The 12,194-nt window shown below is 45.7% G+C and overlaps 1 protein-coding gene across 5 annotated transcripts in view; it reads left to right on the forward strand.

Moving 5' to 3' along the window:
- The first annotated feature begins 5,314 nt into the window (after positions 1-5,314).
- Positions 5,315-12,194, forward strand: part of Sec24c (SEC24 homolog C, COPII coat complex component) — a 31,059-nt gene continuing 24,179 nt past the window's right edge. Inside the window, exons 1-3 of one of the 5 annotated variants that reach the window (XM_045137257.1) lie at positions 5,379-5,394; positions 6,482-6,580; positions 8,853-9,052. In XM_045137257.1, the coding sequence (XP_044993192.1) occupies positions 8,881-9,052 (172 nt within the window). In that variant the 5' untranslated portion in view covers positions 5,379-5,394; positions 6,482-6,580; positions 8,853-8,880. Of the gene's footprint in view, positions 5,452-6,481; positions 6,581-6,960; positions 7,008-8,852; positions 9,053-12,194 lie in introns of those variants that run through there. The other 4 variants (XM_045137261.1, XM_045137258.1, XM_045137259.1 and 1 more) reach the window with 4 other exon arrangements.

Genomic DNA, 12,194 nt, shown 5'->3' on the forward strand with positions numbered 1-12,194 from the left:
TTAGAGAGAGAAAGAATGGCCGTGCCACAATGGTCATGCCAGTGCTTCCAGCCACTGCAAATGAACTCCAGATGCATGTGCTCCCTTGTGCATCTGGCTTATGTGGGTCCTGGAGAATCAAACTGGGATCCTTTGGCTTTGCCCACAAATGCCTTAACCACTAAACCATCTCTCCAGCCCTGGCATATGTCTTTAATCCCAGCACTCGGGAGGCAGAGGTAGGAGGATCGCTGTGAGTAGAGGCCACCCTGAGACTACATAATGAATCCCAGGTTAGCTGGGCTAGAGTGAAACCCTACATTGAAACTCTCCCCCCTCCAAAAAAAAAAAAAAATATTGGTAGTCAGGCATGGTGGCACTTGCCATTAATCCCAGCACTTGGGAGGCAGAGTTAGGATTTCTGTGAGTTCAAGGCCATCCTGAGACTACACAGTGAATTCCAGGTCAGCCAGGGATAGAGTGAGACCCTACCTTGAAAAAAAAAGTATCTGGATCACATTTTGAATTGTGACTTTTCCAACTATCCTGAATATTTTAAAAAATATTTTATTTTTATTGTTTATTTATTTGACAGAGAAAGAGGGAGAGAATGAGAGAGAGAGAGGGAGAGAATGGATGCACCAGGGCCTCTAGCCACTGCAAACAAACTCCAGATGTGTGTGCCCCCTTGTGCATCTGGCTAATGTGGGTCCTGAGGAATCAAACCTGGGTCCTTTGGCTTTGCAGGTAAATGCCTTAACTGCTAAGCCATTCCTTCAGCCCCTAAATATTTCTTAAGATTTTATATAAAAATGATGCTATTGATTAGTCACAAAAATTCACTTTAGACATATTAAACCAATGAAACGTTGAAAATAAACATGATGGTGACTGGCCTATGACAACTGCCCCCCCAATAAAAGGAGGACTTAGAGACTGTTCATTCCCTATTCAAATATTTATTAAGCGGGGCAGAGTGGTACACATCTATAGTCACAGCTACTCAAGAGGCTAAGGCAGGACTGGCTAGCCTCAGAAGATCAAGATGAGAATGGACAACATAGCAAGGACCCATCTTAAAAAACAACCGGGAGGCTGGAGAGATGGCTTAGCGGTTAAACGCTTGCCTGTGAAGCCTAAGGTTCCCGGTTCAAGGCTCAGTTCCCCAGGACCCATGTTACCTAGATGCACAAGGGGTCGCATGCATCTGGAGTTAATTTGCAGTGGCTGAAAGCCCTAGTGTGCCCATTCTCTCTCTCCCTCTATCTGTCACTCTCAAATAAATAAATAAATTAGGGCTGGAGAGATGGCTTAGTGGCTAAGCGCTTGCCTGGGAAGCCTAACGACCCTGGTTCAAGGCTCCATTCTCCAGGACCCACATTAGCCAGATGCACAAGGGGGCACATGTGTCTGGAGTTCGTTTGCAGTGGCTGGAGGCCCTGGCACGCCCATTCTCTCTCTCTCTCTCTCTCTCTCTCTCTGCTATCTCCCTCTTTCTCTTTCTCTCTCAAATAAATAAATAAATAAATAATGAACAAAAAATTTAAAAATAAATAAACAACAAAAAAATTAAAAAACAAACAACTGGGGCTCGAAAGATGGCTTAGCGGTTAAGGCACTTGCTGGCAAAGCCAAAGGGCCCTGGTTTGATTCCCCAGTATCCACATAAAGCCAGCTGCACAACATGTTGCATGTGCCCATTTTCTATATATCTGCCTCTTTCTCAAACAAATAAATATTTTTTAAAAAACATTAAAAAATACTTGGCTGGGTGGAGTGTCACATGCCATTAATCCCAGGGCTCCAAAGCAGATGTAGGAGGATCACTGTGAGTTTGAGGCCAGTCTGAAACTACAGAGTAAATTCCAGGTCATCCTGGAGTAAGACCCTACCTCGAAAAAATAAAAACAACAAAAAAATTAAGTGCTGGCTACAGGTCAGCCACTGTGATATATTAGTGCTTTAATATAAGTTTCTTAAAACAACACACACACACACACATACACCTTAGGTCTAGGGATTCTGATTTTATAGGTCTAGTACCTAATAGTAGGCTTCCACATGATGGGTAAGTGCCCTGAACTAGCTATGATCCTCCTGGGATTAGTGTTTCATTTATTCATTTTTGCAGCATCTCATGTGATTTAGTCTGGCATCAAACTCATTATGTAGTTGAGGATGCTTTTGAACTTCTGGTCCTGTGGTCTCCACCTCGAGTGCTGACCTGACAGGCCTATGTCATATCTGGTTACTAACCCCAGGGCTTTTTTTTTTTTTTTTTTTTTTTTTTTTGAGGTAGGTTCTCACTCTAGCTCAGGCTGACCTGGAATTCATTATGTAGTCCCAGGGTAGTCCTGAACTTTCGGCAATCCTCCTACCTCTGCCTCCTGAGTGCTGGGAACAAAGTCCTGCGCCACCACACCTGGCTAACCCCAAGGCTCTGGCCTTGAACTTCTGAATCTGAGATCATGCCTAAGCTTTGAGTGTTGGAATTATACGCATGCACCACCATATCCACTTGGTATTAGCATTTTTGGAAGGTGTATGTGTGTTTGTATGTATGTGGGCACACACATGGGTGCAGTTGCTTTTGCACATGTATGTACGTGTGTATGGAGGTGGCAGGTAGACCTTGGGTGTTTACCTTAGTTGTTCTATAATTTAAAACTTTTGTATTGATGACTTCCATAAATATAAATAATATATCATGATCATAATCCCCTCCCACCACACTCCATTTGCCCTTCCCAAATCCCCCCTCCACTGAATCCCTTCTTCTTTCCAACTAAGTCTCTCTTCTGTTTTGATGTCATCATTTTTTCACTCCTATGCTGCAGGTCTTGTGTAGGTAGCATCAGCTACTGTGAGGTCACGAATATCGAGGCCACTCTGTGCCTGAAAGACAGCATTGTAAACACTCCTCCTTCTTTTGGCTCTTACATTCTTTCTACCACTTCTTTGGCAATGGTCCCTGAGCCTTGTAGGGTGTGACATAGATGTTTCCTTTAGTGCTGAACATTCCAATGTCACTTCTCAGAACTTTGATGAGTTTTGAGACACAGCAATAGTCACTGCCATCTGAAAAGAGAAGATTCTTTAACCAAAAAGTGAGAATAGCTTTAATAAATGGGCATGAATGTAAGTATTTAGAGGGCAGTTTGGTGGGTATGTTTATTTAGCTAGACAACAGCAGTAGTTTCCCCATTGGGGCTTATGACTTCCAAAGTCTTAGGCTTTTCGTTAGGTTTTTCAGTACCAGGCATGAATACCTTCCAATGGGGCAGACCTCAAGCCCAGAAAGAAGTTGGTTTCCTCTGTAACAGACATGTCACCATTGCACCAGTTGGTATAATTGGCCTGGTTATCCAGCTAAAAAGCTTGCAGGGTCCACTGCTGCACTGTTGGTTAAGACCCTTGATGACTTTTCTTTTCTTTTTCCGAGGTAACGTCTCACTCTAGTCCAGGCTGACCTGGAAATCATTATGTAGTCTCAGGCTGGTTTTGAACTTACAGATATCCTCCTACCTCTGTCTCCCAAGTGCTGGGATTAAAGGCCTGCCCCGCCATGCCTGAGACCCTTCATGACTCTTCTCCCTCAATAGACTGTATAGCTCTCGCCAGCATCCTACAGCTAGTCAACAGGGAGGAGGCTCCTGGCTTAGATCTAGCTTGTTTTCTCAGTGACCTGTAGCCCAAACATGTGGAGTCTTCAGCAATAGGGTCTAACTGTCTGGCTCTGGTAAAGTCTTGTTTGGCCTTATTTACTTTTTTGAAACAGTGTCTCCTGCTGAACCTACAGCTCACTGATTCAGCTAGACTAGCTAGCCAGAAAATCCAAGGGATCTGCTGTGTCTCCCAGTGCTCAAGTTATGTGTTGTTTTTTTGAGGTGGGGGTTTCACTCTAGCCCAGACTGACCTGGAATTCACTCTAGTCTCAGGGTGACCTTGAACTCAATATGATGCTCCTACCTCAGTCTCCCAAGTGCTGGATGGGACTGAAGGTGTGCACCACCATGACAGTGATATTAACATTTTGAGGGCACTACAGATGGTTCTAATGTGCAAAGTTCAGAACCACTGAAGATACTGAAAATAATAAAAGACAGTTTGCTGCCTTTGTCCTCAAGCAACTATGAATCTAGGCTCTATCTCTTCCTAGGAGTACAATCTTAAGCAAGACATTAGATAACTACTTGTGGCCATATGAGATACATGGGACAAATCATGTGAAAATGCTGAGCAGAGGGCCGTGTCCAGGGCAGGGGATCAACCAATGCTAATTGCATTTGGTAAATTATTAAAACCAGACAAGAGCTGGGCATGGAGGTGCATGCCTTTAATCCCAGCACTTGGTGAGGCAGAGGTAGGATGGTCTTGGTGAGTTCAAGGCCACCCTGAGACTCCATAGTGAATGCTAGGGGCTAGAGGCCCTGGAGCACCCATTCTCACACTCTGTCTCTAATAATAATAAAAATAAAAATCTTACAAAAGACACACACACAAAACCAACCAACCAAATAAACAAACAAAAACTCAGACATGTAGGTTTTGTTTTTTGATTTTTGAGGTAGGGTCTCCCTCTAGCCCAGGCTGACCTGGAATGCACTATCGAGTCTCAGGGTGGCCTTGAACTCACAGCGATCCTCCTACCTCTGCCCCTCAAGTGCTGGGATTAAAGGCGTGCGCCACCACGCCCGGCAGACATGTAGTTTTCAAGACTTCAGTGGGCAAGACAGCCATCTGGGAAGGGAACATCTGCTAGTGTCAGTTACACATGCACTTAAGAGCCTATACACGTGTGTGTCCACACACGTACAAAATTCGAGGCCAGCCTGAGGATTACAGACTGAGTTCCAGGTCAGCCTGGGCTAGAGTGAGACCCGACCTCAGAAAAACAGACAAAACAAAAACAGAAAAGCGAGCGCAGTCTGACAGCAACTGCCAGCTCCCTTCCACAACACCTCGCGCAAAGGTCAGGGACGAGAAACACCTGGAAACACGGAAATCGATGAGGTCAAGGGTCAGCAGGAAGTGGCCACAAGATTCCAGATCAGAGGTCACTCACATGTCCCAGCTCGGAGGGAGAGTTACTAAAGATAGTCTGATCTAGACGTCCCAATCACATACGGTTCGTAAAGCCATAAAAATGACCAGGATGCCTGGGGGGAGGGGGAAGCATAAAACGAGCGGAGCTTCCTACAGGGCAGCCATGACAGGCGAGAAAAGTGGCGCATGCGCAGCATCCGGGCACCCGACTGCGTGCCTAAGGCCGACGTGGCAGAAGGAGGGGCCGAGGGCCGCTTAAAAGGACGGGGCGGGACTTCCGGGGGCGATACCCACAGGTTCCTCGGAACCGGAAGTGGAGCCTGGGAGCCCTGACGTTAGGAACGAAGTCGAACCTGGATCTGGAGCCGGGTGAGGAGTGGCAAGGGGAGGTTGCGTGGCGAGGAGGAATGCCGAGGACGGGCCAGGGTATTTGTGACCAGATCGCGGGCCGGTTTCTTTAGGGGCGGAGGGGGGCGGTGAGGGAGGGAAGGGAGGAGCCTGGGGGCGGGGCCTGGGCAGAGACAGACCCTCACCTCCCGCGTCCACCGCCCGGGCTCGGTCCTGGACCCTGCCTTCACCTCCGGTCCGTGGAGCCCGGCTCCCGGTCGCCGCCCGCGGCGCGGGGGAGGGCGCGTGTGACACGCTCGGTCCGTAATGCTCAGCGAGCCGGCGCCCCCCGACCGAGGCTCCTCGGGCCGGCTTCCCTGGGCCATCTCCATCCCCGGCGGCGCCTCCCTCCGCATCTCGGCCACTTGGAGAGTTCTAGGAAGCTGGCCCCGCCCCCTTGTCACCCTCCAGTGGGCCACCTAGAACGGAGTCAAGACCGGAGTTTGACTCCAGGCTCCGAGACTTTTGTTTAAGGAGATTCTTTTCCAGTAGAGAAGCTTCTGTCTTTTTCACCCCTTCTTTTCTGACTTCAGGAAAATAAAGGGGTGGTGGTCGGGGCCAGGGGGTCGGGGGAAGGATATCTGTTTAGCGTAGTGTTGGTGACCTGAGCAGGGCTCTAGGGTTTGGAAGAACAGCTCCTGAAATGGCTTTGATATGAAAGACTTGTGGTCCAGGAGCAGCTCAGCGTTTCTGTCGTCGAGATTAAACTTCCTAGCAAAGGGAGAGAGAAGCCCATTGTCCCCTGGCAGCGCACCTGTGAGTGAGGTCTCCTGCCTCCTGGATAATTACAGTGACACAGTTCTGTAGAGTCGATGTGATCAGATAGCCCTTTTCTTGGAAGGGTCTTTGAAACGCCCTCTAGCTCATCCTTCTGTTGCTGGGCAAGATTGTAGTAATTTTGATAGTGGTCTGTCAGATCGAGTGGACTAGAACAGAAACAGAATTGGAGAAGTTCTTTGGGATTCCCAATGCTCACAGTCCTCTGCTTGAGGGATGAGATGCATGATCGTTGTGGAGTCCTACTTTGCCACCAATCCATGTAGTTTGTTTACTTTGCTTGGCTTTTCAGGTATTCGTCACATGTGGCGATGGTAATGCTTCAGTTCTCAGGTTAACATACAGTTTTAGTGGACAGGCTGGTGTTGGAGTAACATTTGCATTATTGCAGGTTAGTTACAGAATGTAACTTTTGTCATTTGTTTTCCTTTCCCCCCCCCCTTTTTTTTTTTTGGTTTACTTTTATTTTACTTATTTGAGAGCAACAGAGAGAGAGAGAAAGAGGCAGAGAAAGAGGGAATGGATGCGCCAGGGCCTCCAGCCACTGCAGACGAACTCTAGACACGTGCACCCTCTAGTGCTCCTGGCTAACGTGGGTCCTGGGGAAATTGAGCTTTGAACCGGGGTCCTTAGGCTTCACAGGCAAGCGCTTAACCACTAAGCCATCTCTCCAGCCCTGTTTTCCTTTCTTCTTTCCTTTTTTCCTCCTAGGCAGGGTCTCACTCTAGCCCACGCTGACCTGGAATTCACTCTGTAGTCCGAGGCTGGCCTCGAACATATGACAATCCTCCTGCTGTCCAATCCTGCTGGGATTAAAGGTTTGTGCCATCATGCCTGGCTAAGCAGAATGTAATTTCTCTAAAACTATTAGCCTATTAAGTTTGTCTTTTGGGGACAAGGGATTTTAGTTGATTCATTCACTTTGCTTGAGTAGTTAAAAATAACTCATGGGGCCTGGAGAGATGGCTTAGCGGTTAAGCCTAAGGACCCTGGTTTGAGGCTTAATTTCCCCAGGACCCACATTAGTCAGATGCACAAGGGGGCACATGCACGTTTACAGTGGTTGGAGGTCCTGGTGCACCCATTCTCTCTCTATCTCTCTGCCTCTTTCTCTGTCGTTCTTAAATAAAATAAATGAAAATAAACAAAAAAATTAAAAAAAAAAAACTCATGGGGCTGGAGAGATGGCTCAGCAGTTCAGGTGCTTGCCTGCAATGCCTAACGACCCTGGTTTGATTCCCCAGTTCCCTTGTAAGCCAGATGCACAAGGTGGCACATGCATCTGTAGTTTGTTTGCAGCAGTTAGAGGCCTTGGTGCACCCATTCTCTCTATATCTGCCTGTTTCTCTCTCTTTCAAATAAATAAAATAATTTAGCTGGCGTGGTGGCACAAGCCTTTGATCCCAGCACTTGGGAAGCAGAGGTGGGAGGATCACCATGAGTTCTAGGCCACCCCGAGACTACTTAGTGAACTAGAGTGAGGTCCTACCTCGAAAAACAAAAACAAATTTAAAAAATGTTATTCAGAAATTCCCCAAATGGGCTGGAGAGATGGCTTAGTGATTAAGGCACTTGCCTGCAAAGCCAAAGGAGCTAGGTTTGACTCCCCAGGACCCACGTAAGCCAGATGCACAAGGGGGCGCACATATCTGGAGTTCAGTTGCAGTGGGGTGCATCCATTCTCTCTCTCTCTACCTGCCTATTTCTGTCTCTCAAATAAATAAAAATAAAATATTAAAAAAAAATTCCCCAAATGACTAGCAAGCTAGAGGTGAATGAGTGGTTAGTGACTAGTTGGATGAGTTGATGTTAAAGAAAAGAATGAGCCGGGTGTGGTGGCGCACACCTTTAATCCCAGCACTCAGGAGGCAGAGATAGGAGGATCTCCGTGACTTCGAGGCCACCCTGAGAATACAGAGTGAATTCCAGATCATCTTGGGCTAGAGTGAAACCCTATCTTGAGGAACAGAACAAAACAAAAGAAAAGAATGAATGGAAAGTGGGAAGGAACATTGCTTTATTTACTTGTGACATCATGATAGTTATCAGCCACAGAACTCCCTGTGTGACTACCCACTGGGAATCATACCACTGGGGAATGGAGGCTGCTGTTCATTCCACTGGGTCTGTGTGAAGCTGCACTTTATACTTGCTTGGCAGTGACACGGCATGGGGTTCACAGTAACAAAATCCTGGCTTTCAGGACGGGGTCTGGGTACTGGCTTGGGCAGAAAATAACTGAGATCCTGTGTTAGTGTGGGAATGATTAAGCTGATCACTGCCTGAAAAAGCCAATCTCTCTTTGACTCTACTTCCTACCCCGAACAGTTGCTCTCTCTTTAGAAAGTTTGTTTCACGTGCTCCCCCCAGACATAAAATGGGCTGGATATCCACGACCCCACAGTGCCTGACACTACCTACAGAAAACCATCATAATAGGAGGAAAAGATCAAGACATCAAAATAAAACAGAGACTGATTGAGAGGGGGAGGGGAGATGATGGAGAATGGAGCTTCGAAGGGGAAAGTGGGGGGAGGGAGGGCATTACCATGGGATATTATTTATAATCATGGAAGTTGTTGATAAAAAAATTTTGAAAAGAAAAAAAAATTTTTTAAAAGAAAGTTTATTTCAACTCATTTCTCTTGTCTCTCATTTAATAGGTGAGACCACATCGGGGATGCTCTCATAATGAATGTCAACCAGTCAGCTCCACCGGTGCCGCCATTTGGGCAGTCACAGCCTATCTATCCAGGGTATCATCAGTCCAGCTATGGTGGGCAACCAGGGTCTGCAGTCCCCCCTACTCCCTATGGAGCCTATAATGGCCCAGTGCCAGGCTATCAGCAAACACATCCTCAAGGTACATTTCTAGATTCCTACTGGGTTAAGGATGAGAATAAATAGTCTTGAGATTGAAATGGATTGCTCTGGAAAAGCTGGGATAGAGGAACATGAACCTGGCTCTCTGAAACTGAGAGCCCTAGGAGCAAGCAGTCTGTGTGATTATATTTCTGTCTTAAGACTTCTAGTGAGAGGGCATCTTCGGAATCAGTGGTGGCTCATTTCTGTGGTGCCACCCCGACAGCCTCACTTGGTTGAATTGTTGAGCTAAAATAGAAGGGTTGTAGTTACAGCTTTTCCACTGCCTTTGACCTAAAGGCTCCCTGAAGTTAGTTGTTCCTCATATGTTATTTTGTTTATTTATTTATTGTTAGAGAGAAACATAGAATGGGCATACTAGGGCCTCTAGCCACTGCAAACAATGCCAGATGCATGTTCCACCTCATGCATCTGTCTTAAGTGGGTCCTGGGGAATTGAACCTGGGTTTTTAGGCTTCATAGGCAAGTACCTTTACTGCTGAGCCATCTCTCCATCCCTGTTCCTCATATATCTTGATGATGCCTCTCACTGGACTAGAGATTTTGTCTATGAACTGACACTGGGATGAAAAGTGTATTTGTGTACCTGAATGTTGGTATTCTTCATCTTCCTTCTAATGTCATTCCTTTTCCTTTGTTTGAGTTCAGTCTTCTTAGATGCTGTGTAATACCAGGAAAATACAAGATAACCTGATGCTGCATTAGATTGGGGGGGGGGGAGGGAGAGAGGGAGAGGGAAGAAGGGAGGGAGGGAGGGGGGGAGGGTGTGTGTGTGTGTGTATGTGTATGTTTTCTGGGATTGAATTTAGGGCACTGTGTACACTATAAACAGACTGAGCTGTCCCAGTCCCCTACGTTTGATGTTATTGTGTTTTCAAGAAGAGCAGCTGATACTCTACACATCACTCACAGCATCTTTTTGGAAAGTAGACAGCAGATTTTTGGTTGGTTAATCTAGCTGAGGACTCAGGGTATGTTAGACTTTTTATATTTAAAAGAGTAGATTCCACTAGGCCTGGTGGTACAGGACTGTAATTCCAGCAATGTAGGAGGCTAAGGTAGGACCAATGCTTGTCTGGGCCACAGAATAAGCTAAGTTCAGCCTAGGAAACTTAACAAGACTTTGTCTTAAAATAAAAAGTTTAAAGAAAGCTGGGACTGGTGGTGCACATCTTTAATCCCAGGAGGAAGAGGTAGGAGGATCATTGTGAGTTCAAGGCCATCTTGAGACTACAGAGTGAGTTCAGGTCACCCTGGGTTAGAGAGTGAGACCCTACATAGAAAATCCAAAAAAGGGGCCTGGCATGGTGGTACATGCCTTTAATCCTGGCACTTGGGAAACCAAGGTAGGAGGATTGCCATGAGTTTGAGTCCAGTCTGAGATTACATAGTGAATGCCAGGTCAGCCTGGGCTAGAGTGGGACTCTACCTCAGAAAACCAAAAAAAGTTACAAAGATGATATAGCTCTGTGGCAGAACTCTTGCCTAGCATGTATAAGACTCTAGGATCAATCCCCAGAACCACAACAAAATATTTTTCACAATAGAATAGAAAAATTTAGTAAAAAATACGGGAAAAACGGGCTGGAGAGATGGCTTAGCGGTTAAGCGCTTGCCTGTGAAGCCGAAGGACCCCGGTTCGAGGCTTGGTTCCCCAGGTCCCACGTTAGCCAGATGCACAAGGGGGCGCACGCATCTGGAGTTCATTTGCAGAGGCTGGAAGCCCTGGCGCGCCCATTCCCTCTCTCTCCCTCTTATCTGTCTTTCTCTCTATATATATTAAGCACTATATATATATATATATATATATATTTATATATCTCTATATATATTAAGCACTATATATATATATATATATATATATTTCTCTCTATATATATTAAGTGTCTGTCGCTCTCAAATTAAAAAAAATAAAAAAAAATGTTTAAAAAAAAATACGGGAAAAAGAAGACACCAAGAAGGCATAGATAAGCTTTTTTGAAAGTGAAGTATTATTTTAATCATACCTGTTAAAATATCTGTGACCACTAGGCATGGTGGTGCATGAGTTTTAATCCCACCACCGAGGAGACCAAGGTAGGAGGATTGCTGTGAGTTCAAGGCCAGTCTGAGACTAATTCCAGGTCAGTCTAGGCTAGAGTGAGACCCTATGTTGAAAAATATCCCCACCCCACCAAAAAAAAAAAAGATTAAAAAAATACTGCGAAGTGGCAAAAGTCAGTCTCAGGGTTTGTTTTTTGTTTTTGTTTTTGAGGTAGGGTCTTGCTCTAGCCCAAGCTGACATGAAATTCACTGTATAGTCTCAGGGTGGCCTTGAACTCATGGCATTCCTTTTACTTCTGCCTTCTGAGTGCTGGGATTAAAGGCATGCACTACCATGCCTGGCGTAGGTCCCAGTTTTTAGGAAATCCTTATTCTGGGTTGGGACTTTGACTGGACAGAGTCCATGTCTGCTCTGTCAGGTTCTGACTTAGCAGAATGGAGTTGTCATTCTCTCTTGGGAGAGCTTTGTTATTGAGGGGAAAACCTATCTGGTTCTGTTATGGCTAATGAGCAAATTCAGATTAATTGTCCTACAGGCAGGATCTATGTTTAATCTCTACTGAAGGCAAAGCAAAAGAAAAGAATGTTTGAACATGGGTCAGCAGCATTTCAAAAATGATTTGCCACATAACTTGTCACTTGGTGCACTTGATGTGGGAAGGATGATTAAGGGTAGTCAAGTTGTTTTGATGGCAGATCTGATGAATGGAAAGGATAAGAGTCCAGCTTTTGTGAGGCTGCAGGTGACTGACAGTATTAGTGGGAGGGAGGACAGGCCAACTGTTCTGACTGAACTCTTCAACAGTAATTAGGTCTCTGACTTGTAACAAACAAATTACTAAGTATAGAAGTTGGTAAAAAGAATGTGCTTAATATATATAGTGTATAAACAAGAGAGTGGGCCCATTCTCTCTCTCTCTGCTTGCAAATAAGTACAGGTTTTTTTTTTTTTTGTTGTTGTTGTTATTTGTTTTTTTGAGGTAGGGTCTCACTCTGGTCCAGGCTGACATGGAATTCACTATGTAGTCTCAGGGTGACCTGGAACTCACGGTGATCCTCCTACTTCTGCCTCCCAAGTG

Source organism: Jaculus jaculus, chromosome 18, assembly GCF_020740685.1.
Source record: "Jaculus jaculus isolate mJacJac1 chromosome 18, mJacJac1.mat.Y.cur, whole genome shotgun sequence".
In the NCBI taxonomy this organism is placed as follows: Eukaryota; Metazoa; Chordata; class Mammalia; order Rodentia; family Dipodidae; genus Jaculus; species Jaculus jaculus.